The sequence below is a fragment of the Apteryx mantelli genome, chromosome 8 (assembly GCF_036417845.1).
Source record: "Apteryx mantelli isolate bAptMan1 chromosome 8, bAptMan1.hap1, whole genome shotgun sequence".
Classification (NCBI taxonomy): domain Eukaryota; kingdom Metazoa; phylum Chordata; class Aves; order Apterygiformes; family Apterygidae; genus Apteryx; species Apteryx mantelli.
In genome coordinates, this window is record NC_089985.1 from 33992073 (window position 1) to 34016912 (window position 24840).

At 39.3% G+C, this 24840-nt stretch overlaps 1 protein-coding gene across 4 annotated transcripts in view; it reads right to left on the bottom strand.

The window, feature by feature from the left end:
* The window catches only part of SPATA6 (spermatogenesis associated 6), a 47176-nt gene extending 24337 nt beyond the window's left edge, over window positions 1-22839 (bottom strand). The window contains exons 1-9 of one of the 4 annotated variants that reach the window (XM_067301221.1): window positions 22742-22839; window positions 16786-16923; window positions 15213-15261; window positions 14255-14296; window positions 12779-12903; window positions 7476-7556; window positions 4637-4915; window positions 2891-2978; window positions 1120-1160 (exon numbers count right to left, since the gene is read on the bottom strand). In XM_067301221.1, the coding sequence (XP_067157322.1) occupies window positions 1120-1160; window positions 2891-2978; window positions 4637-4915; window positions 7476-7556; window positions 12779-12903; window positions 14255-14296; window positions 15213-15261; window positions 16786-16923; window positions 22742-22789 (891 nt within the window). In that variant the 5' untranslated portion in view covers window positions 22790-22839. Of the gene's footprint in view, window positions 1-1119; window positions 1161-2890; window positions 2979-4636; window positions 4916-7475; window positions 7557-12778; window positions 12904-14254; window positions 14297-15212; window positions 15262-16785; window positions 16924-19523; window positions 19610-22741 lie in introns of those variants that run through there. The other 3 variants (XM_013948460.2, XM_067301220.1, XM_067301222.1) reach the window with 3 other exon arrangements.
* Between the last annotated feature and the right edge of the window lie 2001 nt (window positions 22840-24840).

The following is a 24840-nucleotide window of genomic DNA, read 5'->3' on the forward strand; positions in this document are numbered from 1 at the left end:
ATATCAGCTCTTTTATTAAATTCAACAGTGATTTCCCATTAACAGTTACATTTCACTATGAGCAATTCTCAGGTCCTCTGAAACTACACAATGCTGACTACATCTAGTTTAAAGCTGTATAGTATTTTGGCAACAAAAAGATACATTCTTCTCTGCGTTGACTTTGTCGGAATCGGCAGTGCTTAGGGCATCAGGAAGATGATGAATTAATTAATCTATAGCTCAGCTAACTGCATGCGCCAAACAATGACTGCTGCTATTATCTACTTCCACATTTAGAGGGGGGGGGGGGAAAAGACCTTAATTAAAATAGCCATTATAAAAAATATTTAGTAGAAATTCTCTATTTTCTTTACAATTTCTCAGTTAAAACCACAGAACAATCCAGAGGTGGCAAAATATATTAAATTCACATGGTACATCAAACTACAGCCCTACACAGTAAAAATTGAGAAGCTGACAAAAGTGTGTCTAATTGTATCAAAATTTATCCTTTTAATTCCCCTTCCTTCCGCTTCGCTGTGTCATTGCTTTTACCAGCCATTAGGAAATTAAGAGGACATACATAAAACAATTAAATGAGGACAACCCCAATTTCTGCAGTACTTCAGAAACACAGGCAAAAACATCTAAATGAAGAAGGAAAGAAAAAAAAAACTCAAAGGAACTCAGATATTAATCTTCAGATCCACTTAGGGCACAAGCAGCTAAGATCTGAAAAAGCAAGCGTGGGAAATAACAGAACATTGACTTACCATTTATATTAGTGCCACCTTACCATACTCTTCTGGAATTAAGTGTGCTCTTATAATGATTGGGAAAGTAACCGTAAACTGCTTTTAAAGGATCTTCTACAACCCTGTCACAAGCCTTAATGCCAAGGAGAAGCAAGTCCTGTAACTACAGGCATGACTTAACTTTCACATTTGTGTTTGTAAATCATCTGTCAACAGGGCTAGACCGAGTTATATCAGATTTAAAATTCCTTTGTCTTGTTTTTGATGCTACAGTAGATACTTCCACTGGACAAAGGTTCAAAAATACCTACACAGGACAATCCTTCTTACTCAGAGCTTCCCAAAAAACGATTTGTAAACAATGGCACTTCAGGGTACTCACTTTGGCTTTCTTGGGCCTGTAGCTGCCGAGAAGAGAAGGATCTGGAAAAGGAAAAATAAAAACAAAAAAGGAAGAAAAAAGAAGAAATCCCAGGAGAAATTCAAAAGAAAATTTTACTTCCCTAAATTTTATGCAATCTTTTACAAAATAGCTTACCTCTTCTTCCAAACAGCACTAAGGCAATTTATCATTGTTATATATTTTGTTATTCTAAACTGCCCCAGTAATATTTCAGGACTTTCTTCAGTTGAAACAATGACTTCATATTTAATGCAATACAATGTTTACAACAATGTATCAGTATAGGCACTGTGTTCTGTATAGATCCAAGTAGTACATTCTGTTAAGCTATTAACTGCTTAAAATCAATATAAAGTAAAGCTCTACCAGTCCCCTAAATTCTCATTTACATTAGGCTACCCTCCTAATCTTTTCTGAACAAGCTTTCCTACTACCACCTCTGCCTCCTCCTATCACCTCTTCATTCCTTCCATCACCACTGACCCACAAACATGAGTATGAAGCCAATGGAGAAACTATTAGGTCCATACTGGTTGAGGACACTTCACCCATGTCAATATATACCTTACCCTTAGGGGACTGACACTACACCATGTCTGGCTTCTTGATAGGTTATATCAGTCTGCACTGAACACCCTCCTACTGTGACCCAAGATAAAAGAGGTGCTTTTATGCTGTATGGCAATGTAAAGACACCCCTCTATTACCTACTTGCACAAAAGCAAAAAAGGACCAAACCACACTGTCAGTAGTAAGATCTCTGATCCTAAGAATCTATGTTTTTCAGAAGTTACAGTTAAGCCTCAAGACACAGACAAGTGACTGGTGAATCCTCTTTAGCAATTAGGAATCTCCTCTTTAGGAATTAGCAATAAGGTAGTTTTCAGTGTCCTAATTACTGGTCAGAGACCACCAACTCATTTCATAAGTACCTAATAGTATCAGGTGATAATAGGTCCAGATACTACAGATGCATATATATGAATGCAAAGGGAATGTGAAACCTTTTAAATGCTACATCTAGTTCTATTACAAAGAGCAAATGTGAAATAAATAATTCATAATATTTTGCTATATAACTATTTATAAATAGTGAGGAGGCACAATAATAGTAAAGCAGAGCACACATAACAAAAAATACTTGTGAGACTCATTAAAATCCTCATATTGCCAGACATACTAAATAAAATCAAGTTTTATGGTACTTCCTTAAATTTGTGGTGCCACATCTTTTACAACCCCCTCACTTACTGATACCAATGAACATCCAAGTGGATATGCAAGCACATTCTGGATGCTCACTAATAACATTAAGTCACTGATCCACTGCTCACAAACACTACTGAAATAAACATTATCCATTTTGAAACAGCAAAGTCCTGGAAAAAAACTTCAAAATGATCAATTCTGAACAAACTCTAAACCTGACCAACACACCTACAGATCAAGGTGCAGATTTGCTCCACTATCCAACTCATGAAAACAGGTAAAGCGAAAACAGAGCACCTGGTTGGACTTTGGTATTTTCTGCTCCTACTTTTTATATCGTGTAGAACTAGGTTCTGAGTCTCATGAGGTAAAAAAAATATCCCAAACCATCTTTTGCAGCAGTGGGGTTATTCAGCATTCTCACTATTCCCAGGAAGAAAGAATAGCTTTTTCACCATTATGGACTGTTTTTCAAAACACCTCCACTAAACTACTGCAGAAAATAAAAGCATTAAAGGGAAATACAGTAGAAAATACTAACCATGATTTACCTTGGACCAGGTTTCCACTGTACTTTCTCGAGGGGGACACCAGGTGTGAAGTTCAACACTAGGACTTGGTTGTTCAACCTGAAGCAAAAATGCTTTTAAAGCACTCTGTATTACCCCTTTTCAATCTCTATACATTTTTTTTTATCCCTGTTTTCTTCCATAAGACCATCTCCATAAGACTATCTCCTTTCTAAAATAATTTATTCATATTTAAATACTATTTAGAACTATTTTCACAACACTCTGTTCATATATTACATTTATATTAGCTTTACTATGCTTGAACAAAAATACTGCTAGAAAGGTCTAGAAAATTCTGAATGTCATATTGTTAAAAGAAAAAAAAATGCAGATAATTTCTCCTTCATCTTTAATGTCTAATTTTTTTAAACAGTTCTAGGTATCGCACATATTTAGTCCAGTTAGGATCTCACTAAGTGCTGTTCTTCCTAATTAAAGAGGTAACGTTTTAACATAATCTAACTTTAATCTTAATGTAACACAAAATCTCCAGGCCAAAACAGACCTCAACAGTAAAGATGCCCTAAAAAGAACATTCTCCAATCTAGAAAAAGCCATGACATTTGGGATATGGTACATTAAGGGACAAGCTTTTTCCTTTTTGTACAAATATAATCAAGGAGTCAAAACCAATAATCAGTGTTTAAAGATGCAGTAATTAAATTGTGAACTTCATCTATAGATCAAAAAACACAAGAATTGATTAAGAGGAGTTAAAAGAAAAAATATCTGTAGAGAGAGATAAACTGTTGATTGATGAATGATTAATGGCTTATTAAGGCTAATCTGAATTTCGAAAAGGTACCTAACAGCAGAAGAGAACTTGGAACAGAATTCTAGAATTTGACATGACATTACTAATTCATTTGTACATAAACTATAAAAATGAAATAATGTGAAGAGCAAATTAATTAAACGCTAAATTATCTCAGCGGCTGTGATAAGTGTCTGAAATTGTAGACAAATCATAATGTCATAGCAAAAAGACAAAACAATTCCATCTCTGCCCCTACATTCAAAGTAGGATTCTTAAAATAGAGAATTACTGCAATCATAAGAAATGTTAAGAGACAACATAAACATATATGAGAACATGATCCTCCAAGAGGCTGGGCAATTTGGCCCTTAAGCAGTAAAGTGCTTAAATACACTTACTTTAAATAAGTCCCTAATTCCAGAACAATTGTCCACATATGATTAGCAACAAGTCCTTACGCAGGTGCTAAATTCAGGATGCTTATGAACCCTGAGTCAAAGTGTAAGCGATGTAGCTCTTAGCAAAGGAAGCGTTTCAAAGATCACAGAATGCCAGCACAACAGAAGTTGAAAGAGAGGCAGTGTAAGTTTTCATAATGTGACTAGACACTCTTTCTCTAAAGTCTTATTCAGGCACCTTTAATACTAATATCAATTACTTCCAATTTGAATTTATACACCCATTATCCTGTCTAGTACACTAGATGAAAAGAAATGGGGCCTCAGAGCTCTAATTTAACCAGGATATTCATAAAAGAATTTGATCTTTGTCTGTTACTAATGCTGATAAAAGAATTTTTATTTTAGTCAATTCCACATTTAAAACACCATGTGGCAGACTGTTAAGGAGAGAAAAATTATTCATTTAAACTAAGAACTGAATGAATTTTTGCAGTAATATTTAGTGAAAAAACAATGTTCTAAGCTTAAGTTGGAAGCACTTTGTAGAGAATACATACACGTCTAACTACAAACGGAGGTTTATCGGTTTCTCTTCTGAATTCAAAAGGTCCAAGGTTTAAATGGGCCAGTCGTTGTCTGGCTTCTTCTGATAGCTCACACATTCGTCTTTTTGTGTATGGAGATGGAGAACGTGATTTAGAAGCTATTGTAGGCTGCTCGTAGTTCTTTGTTGCTAAGCTATGCCTGTTTTTCTCAGGTGAAAGAGTGTTTTTCTTTGGTAACCTTGTTTGTAATTTTCCATTTGGGGTTGAGTGATGTACCCGATTCAAATTATCCTAAAGTGAAAAGAGAAATTATCTGGTTTGACAGCAGGCAGAACAAAGATCACTGATAATAATGCAAACAGTGAACAAATAATTTTAACAGAAATAGATGCATGTCAGCTGAAGTTCCCCTCACAAAACTATAATCAAGCAGCAATTTGAAAAAAAACACCGTTTTTATAGTTTTGTCTGAAACCAAGAGGAGGTTAAAACATACATTGCTAAATGTTAGATGTTAAGGTTAAGTGCCCGATACTTGCCTAATTAGCTTGCTCACACAGTTAGTGCGCAAAGACTGAAAAGTGAACTTGTGACAAAATTCAGGTTAATTTAACACAAACCTTATCTAAAACACATGGATTGGCCATACACAGTTTAAAGCATTTTTTTCCATCTTTTTAAACTTATTTTTTTTAAAAAAGATCTTTTAGAGTTCTTATCCTTTTAAACAAAATAAACAAATTAAAATAGAAGCCTATTCAGTAGTTTAAATTACATTCGGGTAGAGTTGCCAAAATTCACAAGTGTAATTACATTCTCTGAAACGTATATTTTCTTGGATGATAGTGAATTTACTAGTTCTTTAGAAAGTTATGATCAAGAAGCTATGTTTAGTAAAAAACTTTAAAGAGAATCTTTCAAAGATCCTCCTAAATGATGCAAATAATTTTGCAAATGAAAAGGCAAATAGCTCTTTATTCATACAACCGGCACTTGACATCCAAGATATGGATTTTGCAGGCAAAAATGTATAAAATCACACCATTATCAAATATTGCCCCAAATATCTATTTCTGAGATGATAAATTTTTTTAAATGCTTATGTACAGTAGAATAAAGAAAAGTGGGGGAAAAAACAATCCCACCACCTTCCCACCAGAAACACAGGATCATTTGTTTTACCAGCAAAACTTACCTAAGAACTAGGACTGACCCTTCTTCCAAATAATTAATAACATTTGTGACCAATTTAAAATCCTGGGAAACCTTTTCTGACACTAAAGTTTTGTTTGAAATACATTATCATTCCTTTGTAAGTCCTAGCATTAAATGAGCATTCAATTACTCTTCAAGCTTCATAGGTCAAGGCACTCTAGATTATACAACACTTATCAGAACACTCAGTCAGTCAGTAGCATGTTCTAACTTTGAATATCACAGTATGGCTTTTTGGTCAAATTTGGCCCAAATTCCCATGTTGTAGAAGGTCAAAAAATAAAGTAATAGGAATATATTTTCTGCCTCTCAGAGACTCTTTTTCAAGCTTGAGGAAGCTGACATTACTCTAAAGTGTGAATGTTGCATGCACTGCCTGTGTTCAAAAGAAGCCAGGAATAAAATCCACAAAAAAGTTTCCAGCTTGCCTTCTTGCCTTTCTCTCTACACCTAACAATGAATGAGGCTGTGGTTGTGTGTTTGGTTTCCATCAACTTAATTTGTATCTGCATTATGGAGACTGCTTGTTCATGCCACTATCCTTCTCATGCCTGTACCAGCACCAGCTGAAAACCGACCAAATTCTCTTCAAGATTAATTTCAATTTCACCAAAAGTAGCTGGTGCTTCTGCCAGCTTATACCAACCATAAGACTACACCTCCACAGCAACACATGCTAAATTTGATGTGCTGTTTGTAACGTAGTACATAGTTTTTAGGAACTTTTTATTTTAAATCAAGTTGTTCTTTCTGAAGTCACCTTCAATGAAGCTAGTTTTCGGACAATGCTAACTTTTACTGATTTTGTTCTTCTTCATTTAAGTGTCCCCATGTATTTCTTTTGCTAAATTTGAAAGAATCTTCTGAGTGAACTAACTGGCAACACTGCAAACAGGCCCAATTCATCCAATTCTCTTTGCACGCATTCCTGCCTGATGACCATTCCATTTTAATGATGCTGCACTGCTACTGGTCATCACCATTTTTCAATAATCTAGAGCGACTTTGCTTGGCAGCCTGTGTCCCAGGAAACCCAACCAAAATGCCAACCAGTGAGACCACAAAATAGTGCTACCAAACAAACCAACACATCAGGGTTTTTTTCTTCAAGTTTCTTCAGCTTCAGCCTTTAGCTTTGCTTGTTGCAGGAGCAGCATTTCCAGTTTAATATTGGTGACAGTCTTCTCAACAGAAATCTTCACTTCCATTACTGTTACTGATATTGTTATGAAAGACAATTATATTAATTGGTTTGTTTTTGATAGCGTATCTTCTCTGACTTCACCTAGCTTTCATTGTCCCACCTTAATTTTAAGTGCCCACAAGAAATGGTGAGAAAGCATCTTCCTACCTACAAATACACCAGAGATTGACACTTCAGTGGATCATAGGACAGAGCAGCTGATAATTGTTTCAGATTCAAGGAACTCTCAACATTTACTGTCATGCACCAAGCCCACTCTTTACTCATACTTGATTAAAAATTTAATCAAGTTGTCAAGCACCCATGACAACTGCTTTAACCACAACAAAAGAATGAGAAAAGTTTGAAGTAAGTAGAACATGCAAAAATTAGAACCAGAGCTATCAATATTAAATCTAGAAATTAAATTGCAAACAATTAAATTATACTAACCTGTATGTGACTCCTTCCTGAGCTTAACAGACTTTCTGTAATAAGAGAGCTTGTAGAAAATCTCAATTTTGGTGCAATTCCCTAGAAGGGAGGCAATAATTGAACATCAAGCTCCAACTCAAGATAAAGGGTATCAAAGAAGTAAATGTCACCTAATGTAACAAACCATTCCTAATTTTAAGCCATTTCCTTTGTTAATTTCAGCCTTTAATAAAGATAATTAGAAAAGACAGAACAGCAATGGTAAATGTCAAGATGCTAACATTTGCATTTCTGACAATTCAATTACAGATGATTATATTGCTTTTGTACAACAATTAAGGTCTGACTTTTATTTCAATACATTTCTTTGTCAAAGGCACTTTTCAAATTTTTTCCTGCCATGTTATATAGCATCAACAAAAATTGCAGTCATGTTGTAGAAGTTTTATTAATGCTAACTTTGCAAACTTATTTATAAATAATTTCAATTGTGCAACCTTTCTTGTAAAAACATTTTGAAAACTAGTCACACTGTAAATAACCATTTGTTTGCAATACAAAAAAAAAACCCAAACCACACTTTCTTCTGTAACCATTAGAGCAAAGTCCAATTTTGGTGGATTGTCTCCCATGCTCTATAACCACATTCCACTTACCCTCAACCCCGTCTTACACATTTGGCTGGCAAAGGGCAGCCCTGCTCTGACTGATTTGGAGCCAGTGGGGTCCAACTGGGCCTGCTGGTCAACCAGCACACATGCTAATTGGCCAGCAAGTCCCTGCATCTTTTTATGAATAATAGTTTGTGTTGAACCTGTCTTATTTTACTGCTGACAATTTTTATGACATCTCTAGAAACATAGTATCTTTGAGACCTCTACTTCTTGTCAAATTTGGCTAGAATTGGTCAATGTATAAAAAAATCTACTGGGGTGAAATGGACCAAGATATGACACACAGGCACTGCTTCCCAAAAGAGCAACGTTAAAAAAAGTGCATATAAGAACTAAAGATCATGTTTTCTGTGAATAGAGATCATTTATATGTGCATCTTATAAAGCTCTGCAGAAGCAAAGTAGGAATCAAGTGTCCCTAGGGAACTTTCTACCCTTTTCCTTCTATACAGAGACAGTTTGCTGCACGTCCCTGAGTATTCATGTGCATGGGCATTTGTGCATCTGAATGTACAAAATGACTGAGGATGGAAAAGGAACTTTTTCCTTTTGTGACTCTACCCCTCAGTCTAAAGAATTAGGAGGAACTTCATCTATCAAGGCTACTGCTGAACCAAACAATTCTCTACCACCTGCCTAAACACACTGATTTCCCATGAGGGAATATGATTCAGTCTCAGGTTAGAGTATGGAAATGAAATGTATGAAAACATATGAAATGACAAAAATGCCAAGAAAGCTCAGTCACGGCACTTAACAGAGTCCAGGATTCAATCAAGTCAAGGTATGGCTTATAAAATAGATCTTAAAGCTGACCATCTTTAATCAATTCATTTTTATTACCAATGAATTACCAAGTGCCATCAACAGTTTAAAAAGGAACATATCAGAATTAGTAAATCTATAAAAAGGAACAGTGGAGCACCTACTCCTCTTACAGAGACTGAGAATGATTACAGAAGTGTTAGAAGTTTATAGCTAAAAATCACATAAAACCACAGTTCCTTCAGCGAAATGGTTTGTGGAGAGGAAATACGGGATGGCGCTTGCATTCATAGGAACGGATATGTCAAAAGTAACTTGCCGTCCAACATCAGAGGTGTTATTTTTTTTTTCAGCAGTTCCCAAACTAGGGATTGCTGAAAGATAATTCAATATAGTATTATGTAAAGACTGAAATTTTGTATAACCCCAAAAACATTTGTAAATGAACCTCCAGTCAAAACGTGTTTGGAATCTACTCCTCTGCCACTGACACAGTGGTGCCTGCAGCTCTGGGCAGACTTATTTGTCCTTCTGTATCAGTCATTAAAAAGATGTAAAATGGATGTAATATTAACTTGATTATAGTAAAACTGTAAAGGCAGTTGATGTTTGGAAGAACCCAAGTTAGACAGCAAGTCTAATACGTGCCTTTAACTGTAAGAAGCATGAGGAGGAGAAGCGTGTAGTATTATAAAAAGTATGTATGTGTACAATCGAAGGTCTTGTATTGGTATGCTAATGAAAGACAGTGGAACTAAAGAGAAAACTGTTTTAAGTAACACAGCAAATAATGCATGAGGGTGGAGAACGGAGATAAGAGTATCTGTAAGAAGTCACTACTAGTCGAGGTTTAAACGCATTCTGAAAGGCAAGGGTTGCACAGAAATACAGACAAGCCAGCGAAAGCCTCGGCTGGGCCACACTGGACCAGGAGAGATAACTCGAGGCATGTCTTGTATGCATATTGTGTTTGTAAGCCTCATAAGACATTTAGCCAGAGACATTATCAGCCAAGTGCCAGATTTCTGGAGGAGTTCTGATCCTCTCAACTTGGGATTCCTTCCAAGTGGCAGATTAACACTGCTAATCAGACGCTCCTTGTCGCTGCCTATCTGAACTCCACAACCGTAACCTTGCTGTTGCTACCTTTATTTTTTTAATAAAAGACAATTTTATTGGGAATCAAAATGCCACTGTAGCACAGCTGTCAGTCGAAAATACTCAACATCTCAGCTAGCTATAAATAACTTTTTTTGTGGGAAGAATACAGCTAGACTGCCATAGAAATCATGTGAGTGATTTTGGTCCTCAAGACGTTGTTTAACACTTTCCCTTTTGTTTAGCATTTACATACAGTGCTTGCTGCTGACAAAGCTTGCAAGAGATATTTGCCAATGAAGCTTAGGGAACGCTACAAGGTGGAATCACTCGAGACTGTATTTACTCTGGAGGTAGAGTGAAAATCCTCTCATTGCTATCCCAGGTGGCAACCAAGGGGAGGAGCCACAAGTTCTTCTCAGAGCATTTTTCCAACCCCATGAAGCACAGCTTCTATATTATTCCTGAAAATAGGGTTAGTATGCCAAAATCTTTGACAAACTGTTCTGCCTTTCTAAGATGGAACAGAGTAACAGATGCTGCTGCAGTCCCTGTTCCAGGGCAGAAATGGACCTGAGGATACAGGAGCACAATTCTATCTTCCATCAGTTGATATTTTAAAGCTACTACAGTGTCATCATCCAGGTACACATTCAAATGACTCTGCTCCACATCTTCTCACCATCCACAAAGTATGGCACCTTTTCATTATTATAAAATACACATATTTTTATATTAAAGAACTCAGTCCAACAAAAAAGCTTCTATAGTGGCTTTACTTCTACAAAGATTCCTTACTCTGAATTTACAAAAAAATTGAGACCATTTCACTAATACCTCCTCATTTATTACTACTTAATTATCTGTTTTCTTTCTCAACACTAGAAAGGTACCTATACCACAAGTAATATGAAAGTAATACAAGAACAGGTATCATAGTTGTACAATTAACTTTTCTAAAAACAGAGGCCATTCAAAAATAAAGGAAATGTATGAAGCATTTGTGTAATCAATACAGCAAGTTCTGGCTTAGCAGTTCTTGTCTAGTACCAGACTGACACAATTGACAGCCTGATTATAGCAAAAGGACATTTCAAAAACAATGAAAACTTAACAGACAACTCCAGCTCACCTCAGCTGAAGACTTATTTAAACAAAGTTCCTTCAAATTCACCCTCTGACCATTACATCACTTCTGCAGTTCAGGTTGTCACTTTGAGACAACAAATCTGCAACATCAAGAACTTCTTAAGGTCTTTCTCTCCCCTAATTGAATCAGGGTACCAGTTTGTGGGGCCATACCAAGAACTGCATTGTGGAACAGCTTGGATTTACAATCATTCTTTTTGCATGATTTTACCTGACAAATATTTTTGAACATTTATGTTCCCTGAACTAGTGCATAGTGTGGCTGTGCCCAGAGAAAATCACAGAATGATGGGAAGGAAGGAATGAACAGTAGGATACAGGGATGCAGTACTGGCACTGAAGACTGGGTACCTAGCTACGGCAGCTTAAACCCATATAAACCATGGCTATTGTGGTCCCATCTCCTCCCCCTCTTTCCTTAAGCCAGAAACAACATTCATAGGATAAGCCATATCAAAGAGCTGCTCTGGCTTTAAAATAATGATTTTTTTTTTTTTTGTAGGGACAGTTTAAGGTGCTGCAGAACCACACGCTTTGTCTCACAAAATCACAGCTTTAATTCATTCAAGAGTAACACAGTATTACCCACCAAATTAGCACTTTTAATTGCAAGTGACAGGGCAATTTCTAGGTTGCCCTTACAGCGGAAACAGTATACCAGTTGACAGATACCAATGACCTTCAATCAACTGTCTTTCCCTGCCACCACCACTTTTTTTTTCAATCCAATCACAGACAGGGCAACTGAGTCCCTATCTTCTCAATCCAAATGTACTGCCACTCTACTTGTACAGCTCAATAAGACAAACAAATCTCAGAACACATCTTCTACACCATCACCATCTTCAAAGTGCGTTCCTGAGTTATTCCACTATCACCTAAGATTCAGCTGCCTTAAACACTATGAAGGGACAGTCTGAGATGAATTCATTTTCATTTAGTATATACTTGAGCCCATATCTCCAGAAAATTAACATTAATTCATTCCACTCATTCTGCCAATTAGTTGTCATTTATCATAGCTTTCGTGAAACCGTAGAAAAGGCAGTTACTGTATGGGTGTCAATGGGCTGAACAGACCTTGAGAAACAAACTTTGGAATTGAAAATCAGCCACACAGCACTAAGCCAAATTTCATTCACTTACTATTTTGGTGGCGATTTTGGACCTCAAGAAGGCCCACAGGTCAGACGGAATAATGCTGTATAAAGTTTTACTGTCTGTCACTATCCTAAACAGTATGAAAAACAGTCTGAAACAAAATGCTACAGAGAGACTGGCGAGGAGGGTTACATGATTTACCTGTTGGAATCCATCAAGTTGATACCAAATCTCCCTCTCCTCCCACTACATCCCTTCAACTACTAACTGCACCATGGCTTGAATTAAAAGAGAGACATGTCATAGTACTGCATTCCAAACCAAGTGAAAACTAACTTTTTCCCACTAAACACTTTCTAAAAGCATTCTGAAAAAAGATTACATCTTCACCAAAGTTCAGCCCTGGATTACTACATTCAACACCTGAAATGGCAAAATCTGTCAGAAGTAATCGCTTTTCATCTGAAGTAGTTCAAGGGATTTCTCCAGTGAAACACACTGTACCATAAATACAATCCACAGATATTCACTCACTGTAAAAGAAGAGGACCTCTTCATTAAAATCTCACGATCTAAACCATGGTGCCCACGAGTAAGCTTAGGGTCAGGGAACAGGAAATCTCTTGTATTTTCTTCATAAGTAGCTAGAATTTCTCCCACTAAAAAGGAAATATATACTTTAATTGGAAAATAGACAATGCCATAGAGTACAGACACCACACACAAGACCATACTGAAACTAAGATAAATTTTGTTCTTTATAAATTAACAGCATGGCTCTACAACTCCATCACACTGTGCAATAACGTCACCAAGTTAAATGGGACTTTGCTCAGCTGCAGAAGTGTGTGGAATTCAGTGTGTAAGTATGTTTTACTCTTTATTGTAAAAAGTTTATAGAACAGTTAATGCAGTCTTCTTTAAGAGACGTATGAGAAATTTTCTCAAGGCAATTCTTCAATATTTTCCTCCTCTTCCGCCACCCCCCATGCACAGAAGAAACGAGTAGGCTTTTTTAACAGCAGCCAACCCCTTATGAAAAATTGTATTATTCCATATTACAGAGCATTCATGCTTCTTAAATTGAAAATTGGCACAGCTGTCAGAAAGAAATGCAAGATTCTCCCAACATCCTGGTTTGCTACTTTTTTTTATTCTTTAGGGGAAAACCCAAAAAGTATATTACAAATTTTTTTTTTAATTGTGCTGCCACCATCATTTTGTCAGCTTAGGTTGGGCTATAACACATCTATCTCCACGCCCCCAAAATTAAATTCCTTACCCAAGATCTTTTACCCTCCCACAACAAAATCCAGATTCAGTTCATTTGTTCAAGCAGAGTCTGGTGAGTCACCTGAGAGAAGCAATCATTTCCTTGAAACTACTAAGGACACGTAACTGAGAGTGCTTTTAATACCAGAGTTTCCAAATGAGTCCTCTTTCAAACTTGACTTTATTTCCAATAAAATGCAGATTTACATTATTCATGGGAACACTTGAATTTCATTAAAATAGATTTTTATAATCACACAAACCAATAACAGAAGTATGACAAATCACTATTTATCATCTTCACATATCCCAAGAGACCTGTAATACTTATAGTGAGGATAAGAGTTTTCCCAGTGGTCACCATTAAAATAGAAGGAAAAAAAGTGTGTCATTCTGAGAACAAGATTATGCACTCTGAAATTTCACAGACAGCCACTTCGCAAGTGAATTGTGTTGCAGTTAATAAGTGTGCACTGGATGATTTCAGTTTATTTTCCATTTCTAAAATACTATCATTTTCCTAAGTCCAAGTATGATACATCTCAATATTCAGTTATTATTCTCTTTCAAGAATAAGATCCTCTTGATCTATTAACATTTTATATTCAGAGGACTATTTGTTGAAGAGCTTTCCATGTTGTTTGTGTGTTGGAAAAAGCGATTGTGCTATAATGGGTAATGTTCTCATGGAAATTCACCTATTAAACTGCATAGTTTATGAAGAGACTGATACAATACCTGGAGGAACAAGTTGTATTAGCTCAAGTATTGCTGTGTCAACTAGAAAGGAAAAAAGTTTTTTCATGAGTTAAAAAAAATTACATTAGAAGTAATTTTGATAGTCAAAACCAAGAAAAACTACTCACCAATTTAACCCTCAGAGCAACGTACATAGCTACATTATTTCCACTACATCAAAAGTAAGAATAAATTAAGAACAGCTCGTATAGGTACTACAGGCTAACCCAATGGCAATAGCAGTGTACAAATACTGACTCTAAACTTGACTTAAAACTTGACAAATTTGGCATCAGATAGAACTTATCCTTTGAAAACAGCTTTTAAAGAAGATGATGCAAACTTTGCTGCTTTTTCAGATAACTCCCAGAATGAGGGAGGCACATTCCTGGAGTTTGGGCTCAGGGTCAACACTGTCTCAGTACAGTTCACTATGCTCCACATGTGGCAGCACTGTTTACAGTAAGCAAATTCCATTTGCTTAAAAAAAAAAAGTATAATTTGACAGGAATCAAAGTTTTATGCTGACATTATTTAAAAATTAATTAAATAAATGGTCAGATGGAGGAATCCATTAATTGTTTGGATTCAACTGGACTTTTGTTTATTAAAACATGTTTTCCCTTTCTTCTATTCTAAAGCATTCAGCACAAATTTCTAGAGGCATTCTCTTAACTAACAATATTTTGGGAAAGTTATTAGTAGCCAGAAGACAATAAGAAACTTCTGCCTGCACTTACAACAAAATTTCTGTTTTGAACAGCCACTAATACTATGGACCTACTTATTTTGTAATACATGGGATGCTATATTGGTTACCCACTAGGTTTTCAGAGACTAGGTTCCTGACAGAAAAATAAACACATACATTAACCCTCCAAAACATCTTTAGAGTCCATACATGCATGATATTAACCACTAAATGCATACAACAGTACACATAAAAAGCAGAACCTACACTCAAGTAACTCCACAAGGTCTCCAGGATCAACTATATCAGCAAATGCCTGGGGAAAAAAAAAATGGAAGAAATGGAAATACAGTAAAAAAAATTCACCAGATGGACCTCTTAAAAAAAAAGAAAAAAAAGAAAAAAAAACCACCACCACACACACAATGTTATTCCTTGCTTCAAATGGTTGCCAACAGTTCTATCCCCATTAGGAAAAAGAAAAGAAACTGAAATTATCATTTGGCACATAATCAAATTCATCGAAAGCTAGCAGTCCATGTCATATGCTTCCTAGCCATTTCAGGGTTCCCTTTCCATATTTAAATTAGGAGGTATTGAGAAGAATTGAACATATGAAGATATAAGTATTGTTTGAGCAAATTTTAAGAGAGAAAGATAAATTGCTAATTGTATTAGAATTCTGAGAGATGCAGAATAATTTTTTTAATATATTAGTAATACTTTAAGCTTTTTTTTTTTTTTTAATCCAAATCCCATGTGATTAGAAGGGAAGGGACAAGGAAGGAATTCCTTTAAAGAGTCACATTGGATATTAAGCAGGTAAGACACTTTTCTCTAATTCTGCGCAAAACATCTCAGCAAGGTGCTACAGATCACTTTGCCATTCTAGGTACCAAATATTTGAAAATATCAAAACACTGGTACCCCACAAATATCTAGAATTATTCAAAAGCCATTTGTAAGAGAACAAATATTCTCTGTTTTCTTGTTCAGCCCTATAGTAAGCAGTTAGACTGTGCTGTATCGGACTTCCCCTAAATTATACTGAAAACAGCATTCAGCACTTTTTACTTTAAGTCATTTGTGGGATGTTTGTGTGCCTTTAACGAACTACAGGGTTTTTTTCTATTCTTCAGTGGTTGGTGGAATTACCACTGTTTGTACCTTGCCCACATCGCAAGAACATCATTGATGTTTAGTCAGTCTGGTTTTCAAAGTGCTGGGGGATGCTTAAAGGAAAAGAACTAGAAAGGGCACAATATTATTATTCATAGGTAGACAAGAAACCAGATCATATCTGTAAGATACTGTGTTTCATTATCCCTGTGGTACTAATAATGAAGCTAGTAGGGCCTCAGAATATGCGATAAACAACTATAAATTTTAAGGCCAGGGTACAACCCAGGGAATTCTGGTGACAAACACTGAAAAAAGTATCTCTAAGGGAGAAAGATGTCACCAAAAAGGCTTGAGCTGCTATTCCATCTTTCCATTGAATTGAGTTGAATCTCCTGTATCTAATATTCTTTGTTTTTCACCTTGCCATAATTTTTAGAACAATAACATTTAGTTCCTTCCAAACTAGGAAAACTGATATTGAAAAAGCATTGTTCATAAAAGAATGGACAAAGACGAAAAAATTCTCATCATATATTACAGTCTTCAGTATTTATCCTGCTTAAGTCACTGTGTGGGTAATACACGCACACACCTCCTTTGTGCTGAAAAGAAGCACATCCTCAGTGTGATCACTTGCACTCGGGAATTTTGCACTTGGTTTCTGTGGAGTTCGGGACGGGTTTTGTTTGCCTCATTTCAGCACTTGACATTATCTTACCTTTTCAAACACTAGTTTTTCTTCAAAAAGCAGTGGAAACGCTGCAGGGACACATCGAGTTTTTTTGTACTGCCCAAGTACAGAGACACTGAGATAGAGCTCCTCTTTGTCTTTCAACAGCACTCCGGGGCAAGTTATCTGGAAGAGTAACACATTCATTAAACAAAGTGAACTTTAGTTATAGAAGTAATGGCTTTTTTCAGGATAAGAATGAAATGGTCAAGGCAGAAATGGTTGATTGCTGAGAATTAGATGATAACAGATTAGAGTGAAAACATTTCTTTTTCTAAAGCAATTCTATTTGTGCAGCCTGACCAGGAAAAATAATCAACATTTCAAAATAACCAGGACCAAATTCTTCTTACTGCAAGCAAACTTGCTCCCTTGTATTCAACCAAAACTAAAACCGCTATCCTAATCCCAGGTTAGGACAGTTAAAGGTATGCACCAACTATCATAGAGTTAACCATCAAGGGTCGTAACAAACAGATTCTAGGCAAACAGTTTAATAGGTATGTCAACACAAAAACCTGTCCAGATCTTAGCCTACTCAAAGAGAATAATAAGCTGGTAAATGCACGTGCTTGGATATTATACTCTATCCAGCCACCAAGAAAGGGAAGGTTTATCTGGAAATACTATGATTATATTAACTTTCCTTTTTAATATGTAAATAGGAGAGAATAAGCAGGTGTTGCTCCTTTACTATCAGATCCATGCCACACAAGTTTTTATCTGAGAACTCTGGCTACCTCGGAGGGCACTCAAGGCAGGGAGGGCTCCTCATTAGGCTGCCAGGTATTGCTGCTGCCCTCTCGACTTTCCCTCTCTGGCCAATTCTTATTCTTGGAGTAATAAGAAGCTGGTATGTTTTTAAAGCCCTGATGAACATCACTCATTCTCACTTGTGCTTCTACTGCAAGATTGTACACAAATCATTCCAAAACTATCTGTTATTTTCCCCACGTCACATGGTTTTGTTCTATTAACCAGCCAGGGAATTGTCACCTTTTCACTTAAGTTCTATTCTACTGCTCACTTTTTATCACAGTATAATAAATATGAGGTTGTCTCTTCTAACATAAGGTTGCAGAAGAAACAGTGTTCAGACTTTCAATTGCCAGGCAGAAAGACAAAGGAGCAGAGTGACAGGAATTAAAATAAGTGCTTTGGTTACAGTCTCCTACTCCCAAATGAACATTTTACTTGAGAAATCCTTACTGGATCTAAAACAAGGCTATATAAAACAGCAGAAAAACAGCCGCAAGTGAAAGAAATTACAGAAACCAATGTATGATAAATGTAGTATGGCTACAGTATAAGCTTGAAAATAACGTTACTAAACATAAATATCTGAAGGAGAGAGGGAGGGGAGAGAGAGGGAGGGAGGGAGGGAGAGAGAGAGGGAGGGAGGGAGGGAGGGAGGGAGGGAGAGAGAGAGGGAGAGAGAGAGGGAGAGAGAGAGGGAGAGAGAGAGGGAGAGAGAGAGGGAGAGAGAGAGGGAGAGAGAAGGAATTGCACTCTATGTAAACACAGGCTTCAAATCTGGAAGAAAAGAGCCAGAATAGTAGATACCCAAATTGAAAAAGCCTGCCAGGTCATTCAACAGCTTGTATGACACTCACACAGTTGCGAGTGTGAATAGGAGTGAGCGAGCGAGACAGATTTCATCCATACAAGGCAAGATCCCTTAAACTATACACAAGTCCTATTAGGTTAGTTCTGACTTTTCTCCTTGACATTTTTGTAGAATTTACAATCCTTGTTAGCTTGGGCTTTGTGCCTTTCGCCTTGGAGGAGGCGACCAATCTTTGCCCATTTATTGAGATGAAAACTGAAAGGTCAGAAGACATCAGAGAAGGCAACTATGCAACAACAGTTAAGTGCCATTCATTCTGACTATCCTGTAAAAGAAAAGAAGTTCTTAGAAATCAACGTGCAGGGCAAGACAGCAAGTGGGGAAGCATGTACTTCTACTACCCTGGAGGTGAACTGAGCACTTCATTGCCTGGGCCTAACACCAGATCTAAATGTTCATATAACTTTAAGCCAGCTCCAAAAAATTAATGAGAAATATGTATATCTGCAGGGTTTTTTTCTTTTTTTAATTTGTGATGCATGGAGCTGCATAACACTTCAGAGATAAACTGAAGCTCTTATCTGACTGTAAACTGTTCAGGCACTTTAAAAACTAATCTATGGATCAGCTCAGGAAGAGGACTATCGATGCTGCAATTAACTGATCTCAAAACCAACCAGGAGGACTATTCTTGAAGATAAATAACCAGGACAGTGTTATCCTGCACTCCTCTGCTGAGATTCTCAGAGGGATGGAAACACGTCGCAGCCCCATCTTGGGACATCACGAATGGCCAAAAAGGAATCACCGGATTAATCTCATGGAAAGAAGCAAAATCCTACTGACCTCCAGTTCTACATGGCATTTTATTTTTACATTCAGTCCTAAAACCGTAGCATGCATATGTAATCAATGAAAAAGGCAAGCCTTGAAAAATCCTTTCAATGACCCGTTATTACCAAAACAGGAAGAGTTCTGTACCAAGGGCAATGGACACCACTAACCTCTGCAGAGCGCAAGCTTCCAGAAAGAATAGCACTTTGGACTTAAAGTTGCAAAAGTGATCTTCTCAATGTGAAGAGATGCCATTTTTAGCCTCCTTACCTGGCAGTAATCTACAACACCATTAATTCATCTTAGTACTTAAAGCTTTACCTACCTTCACTGTCACAGTTGTGAATTCTCCAAGCAGCGATGACATGAAGAATAACATGATTGCATTCTCTTGCTACATGAGCAATCTAATGCCAGCAGCAGAGGTTGGCACCAAAATTAGTCTCAAAAACAAATTACAATGAAATCTCGGTCTGAGCAATTACAAGTTATTCTATTTAAATTAATGGCAGGATAAACGAAATAAAGTCTGTAACTAAGGTTTTAAATTTTGAAAGAGCAGCCTTTCAGAAATCAAGAAAACTAGTAGTGAAATAAAGCAAAGAGCTCATGGAGTCAGATAGGAGAAGACCTCGGAATTTCATTAAGTCAAAGGAGCAAAAACAGTCTGGAAGATGTATCCTAAGCAAGGAAAAACTTAAGAGGACAGAACTTCTGACACAAGTGGATGGATTTCAGACAAGGTTTAGAAATAAGCAGAGCACTGAAAAACAAAAGGAGTCAGCTCGGAGAAATCCAAGACTTTAGTCACTGGGACTTTAGTCACAAATAAAGAAAACAGGAGAATACAAGTGGGAGTATTATAAATCAACAAGGATGTCAAAACTAACAAGTGTGGCCCACACACAACTGAATGAAATTATGGAAATGGAAGTTACCCAATATGCCCCAAGCCTAAACTCCTGAGCCAGAGTGAGGCTGAATCTTCTTCAGCCCAAGTTCTGAAAGAATCTAGTTTCTCTTGATGGATCTCATACATCATTAAAACCTATGTATGAAAACAAGGATAGTACTGTCTGACTAGAGAATGACAAATGCAGGGCCCATGTCAGGTGGAAAAAAGGATCTGAAAAATTATAATCTCATCAATCAGAATTTTTTAAACATGCAAAATATGGCAAGTAAAGAATAATAATGGATGTGGAGGAAATCGTGACTAAAAAAACCCCCCAGCAGTGCGTGTTTAGTAAAAATAGATCAGTCAAGTACAACCTGACATTTTCTTGAAAGCCTATTTTCTGAGCAAAGAATATCTAATTTATCTGGACATCAGTAACATCATATGGTGCCACATGAGAAGTTATTACTTATGATGCAGAAGATGGGAATTAGTAATAAAGTCCTAAGGTGGCAGAAAACTGGCTAAAGGACAGCATCAATAACGTGCTAAAGTGGGAGGCATCAAGTTGAGGGATGCTATTAAAAAAAGTTGCTCTATCTATCCTGGGACCCATCTCATTTTTTAATGACCTTGGCACAAGAAGTCAGAGTGTACTCAGAAAATATGCCAATTAAAATTCAGAAATCATCAGAGGTGGAAAAAAAGATACAGAAAGAACAGTTTGGGGGACCACAATAATAGAAATGAGATACACCTACTGTGTAATAACAACAGCTTCTGCTTTTACTGGAGGGCTCACCCATCAAAGCTAGCTAAGGAAGAGATGAGTGTGTTAATAAATGACAGCATAACCACAGTGAAGCTGTGAAGAGACTAATACTAGGATATATAGGATGAATTTTGGATTTTTTTCCCCCGACATCATCTAAGGCAACAGTGAAACCCCATCTGGAATGCTGAATACAGTTCTGATCCTGATCAATGCAAATTCAAAGTGGAAGAGCAGCACCCATGCCTAAGATGATCAGAAGACTGGCGAGCATATCATACAAAATACAACTAAAAGAATCAGGTCTCTTTAGCTCACAGAGATGAACTGTGGAATGATAGAACTGCTGCCCAAAAAATACATCAAGAGAGCAAACACTAGGGAGGGAAAAAAATTATTTGAGTGAAAGGATAGTGTTGACATTAGTGTAAGAGGAGGGTATCAGCTAGCCAGAAGGAATTCTAGGCTGGAAAGTTTTCAAACCATCACAGGAGTGAAGTGCTAAAGTAGGCTCCAATGGAAAAAAAAAAAGAGGGGCAAAAAAATAACTTAAGTGGTTTAAAAACACACTAAATACACTTATGAAAAGGGTTATCTGACAGAAATTATATGGCATAGCAAGGACATGACTGAATGACCCACAATCTAAACGGGCCACCTAGGCAAGTGCTGGAGATTGCCTACTTTGTCCCTTCCCACTACTATTTGCAACCTTGAGAGCAGGCTGATTAGCAGATACCCCACAACTGAAGAAGCCTGACACTGGGGGGACCACTTTTCTGTGCTCTCTCTTACCCCATGAAGAACTCACGGGAGCAGAAATGGAGGAATAAAGCACATCTCCTACTTTCCTGGACCAAGAAGGGCTTTGTGTTATGAAGACAAATACCAGCTGCTGAAACAGCAGAAAGACACTGGTAGGGCGACAACTTCTCCATCTACGAGCAGAAATTCACAGGTGTATTTTAGAGCAGCCAAACAAGTCTAGGAGCAAGGGGGATTAAGGATACAGGAATACTGGCCACTTTGCAGCATGCACTTTCTGAACCTGCACTTGCTTTCTTTTGGATGGCACCTCAGATTTCCCTTTTGGCAGCAAGTATTCCGGCAGCACTCACCCTGTGAGCAGGCCTAGCCTATAGATTACGGTGACCAGTACCTACAAAGTCAGCAACAGTTCCAGAGCGACAGAGCATTACCCATCTCAAGTAATTCTTAAGAAATCTCAGGAGAAGTACTTAGATTCTTATTTTACTCCACCATGGTGTCTAAGGCACACAAAAGACCACAAAGCGCGCAGGGAACTGTCCTAACACGATTAATGCGAGAAGGCTTCCACTTGCACGCCCCCTGACAACGCTGCCCTCAGCTAGCACTGTGCTCCTTGAGAGCTGCCCAGCGCCGCGTCCGCCCGCACGGGAACGCGTGGCGCGCAGAGGGGCCCGCGCCCCGCGCAAGCTGCCGTGTGTAAGGATGCCTTTGCTTCCCGGGGAGTGCTCTTCCCACGCAGCACAGCTTCCGCAAGCAGCTCAGCATCTCTCACAGAAACGCTTTTCCACAGCAAAACGGGAGCTGCGAGGGGAGGGGCAGGCTGCGGCCGACCTGTGCGGGGAAGCAGAGGGGCTGCGGGCGAAGGATGCAGACGCAGCAGGAAGGGGAGGCGCTGGCGACCCCGGCCGGGCCGCAGAGCCGGCCGCGCTCCTCGCCGAGCGGGCGGGGGGAGGCGCCCCGGGGCGGCGGCGCGGGCGGGCGCAGGGCGGTGCCGGAAGCCAGGCCCGCGGGAGGCCGCGCACCGGGCCGCGCCGCGGCTTCTCCTCCAGCCTCCGGCCGGGGGCAGCGGGAGGGCGGAGGGGGCCGCGGCCCGGGCACTCACCGAGCGGATCTCCAGCTGCAGGACGCAGAGCAGCGCCTTCCGCGGCATGGAGGGGGGGCGGCCGGGCGCCGGCGGCCCCGGCCCCGGCCCCGGCCCGCACCGCCTCGGCCGCGCCGCGGGCCCCGACGCCGTCGCCACGGCAACCGGGGCGCTTCCGGCGGCGGGGGCGGGGCGCGCGGGGCAGCGGGGCAGCGGGGCGCCGCGGGCAGGGCCCGCCCCCTCCGGCCACCCCTGCCGCGCATGCGCACACCCCCCTTCGCGGGCGGGTCCCCCGGGGGGGGCGGGGCGGGGCCGCGCCTCCGCCGCCTCGCAGCGGCACCAGCCCCTCCGCAGCGCTCCTGCCCCTTCCCACAATGCCTTGTGCCTTCAGCCGGCCTCACTCCCACGATGCCGTGCGCCTTGCGCCGCCGCTGCCCACAAGCCCCCGCGCCATGGCCGCCGCCCCTGCGGCGCGCCTCGCCCGGGCCCCTCGCTCCCTCCTCGGGCTGCAGCCCCTCGCCGGCGCCCCCTCTCGGGCCCTGAGCCGCCCTGGGTAGCCGTCGCTGTCGAGGGCATCCTGCATCCCACCCAAAGCGCCACCGGCCCTGCGCGTTCTGCCCCTCAGCCCCGGTGAGGGCAGGTGTTGGCACCTAGGTCAGGGGCTCTCGGTGCTGAGGCGTTGGGGTTGCGGCAGAGTCGGGGGATTTCCAGCCACCGCCACCACCAGCCTGCCGCAGCTGGTGGCCAGTGGAAAATCTAAAGCCCAGAGCATAGGACAGAGAGGCAAAAAACCCATGTCCTGAACAGCGCTGCTCTGGGGACTCTGAAAGGAGACACCCGTCGCAGAAGCGCTTCTGTATTCCTGTGGCTTCCTAGGCCTCCTGCAAACGGGTGCCAAGAAAACTTTCATTTCAAAAAGGAAAGCACCTACCAGGTTTTAGACAGTTCCAGGGCTGAATAGCTAAAAAGCAGTGAATTTCTTTGCTTTCTTCTGTCTTTTTTTCTTTTGATAAATATTTGGATTGCATCTACACCCTGTTTTAGGCACCTGGGCGCTTCTGAGGATCTGGTTTTAATGTCCTCTGTGTGTGAGGCACAGATGGGGACGTGATGTGTTCTGACTGGTCTCATCCCCAGAGAATCGTCTCTATACTCACATCTGAAACTGCCTTTCCATGCTTACCTTTCTGCTTTTATAACCGGCCAAATTAAATTTTATGCCACCAGCCTGACTCTAACTTCCTGATCACAACTATCTGCATTGACTTCACAGGGGACTTGCCTGAGGAAGGCTGAAGGCTGGAGCTGAGGTTTAATAATTTTGCTTCTTCCTGGACTCAGGAACTTTTCCATCTGAAGGGTGTATACCCTCGTGTATACAACCACAAGAGTTTGACTTACTGTTGTGGCGACTGCAACTCAGTCTAACCTCAGATTGTGAGGAGGTTAAACCTTCAAATATTGTTTCCAAACTCACAAGTACTTAAGACTTGAGCTGACTATGACTCTCCAGTAACTTTAGCTGTAGAGAGGTGAAGAAACTCTGGACAATTTTAATTGCCTCCAAAAGAGGGCAGTGGCTCAAATGCATCCCACCACTTTTTTTATTTTAATTTTACAATTTCAAAGACTGACTGTTAATGCTAAATGATCTGGAAAGAATCAGCATTCTCAAAATGTTTTGTTTTTTAATTTAAAAAAAAAGACAAGACTATGCAAAGAGCATTATATGTCATTGCAGACAAAAGTGGAATCAACTGTTCATGATGATATTTAACCCATCTGTAGTTTTCAATCTTTCACCATTAATCAATGAGTAGAAATACAGGCTTTATTTTCATTAATGTGGCTTCTGTAACAGCTGTAAGTCTTTTTTGTCCTAGCAAAGGACAGGATCCTGTAGTTAGCAGCGGAAAAAGACTCATTCTTTGAATTGCAGCGGTTTACACTTGGATAAGGTCATTTTCTATGCATTATCAGTCTCCAGCTTATGAATAACATTCCAGAATTAATGAGAAGGAAATTCTCAAAGATCCCTAGCCTCAGATGGTACCAGTGTTAAAATGGTTTATTGCTTATATTGCTTATTTTCATGTACCTTTCATATACATACTTTTTGG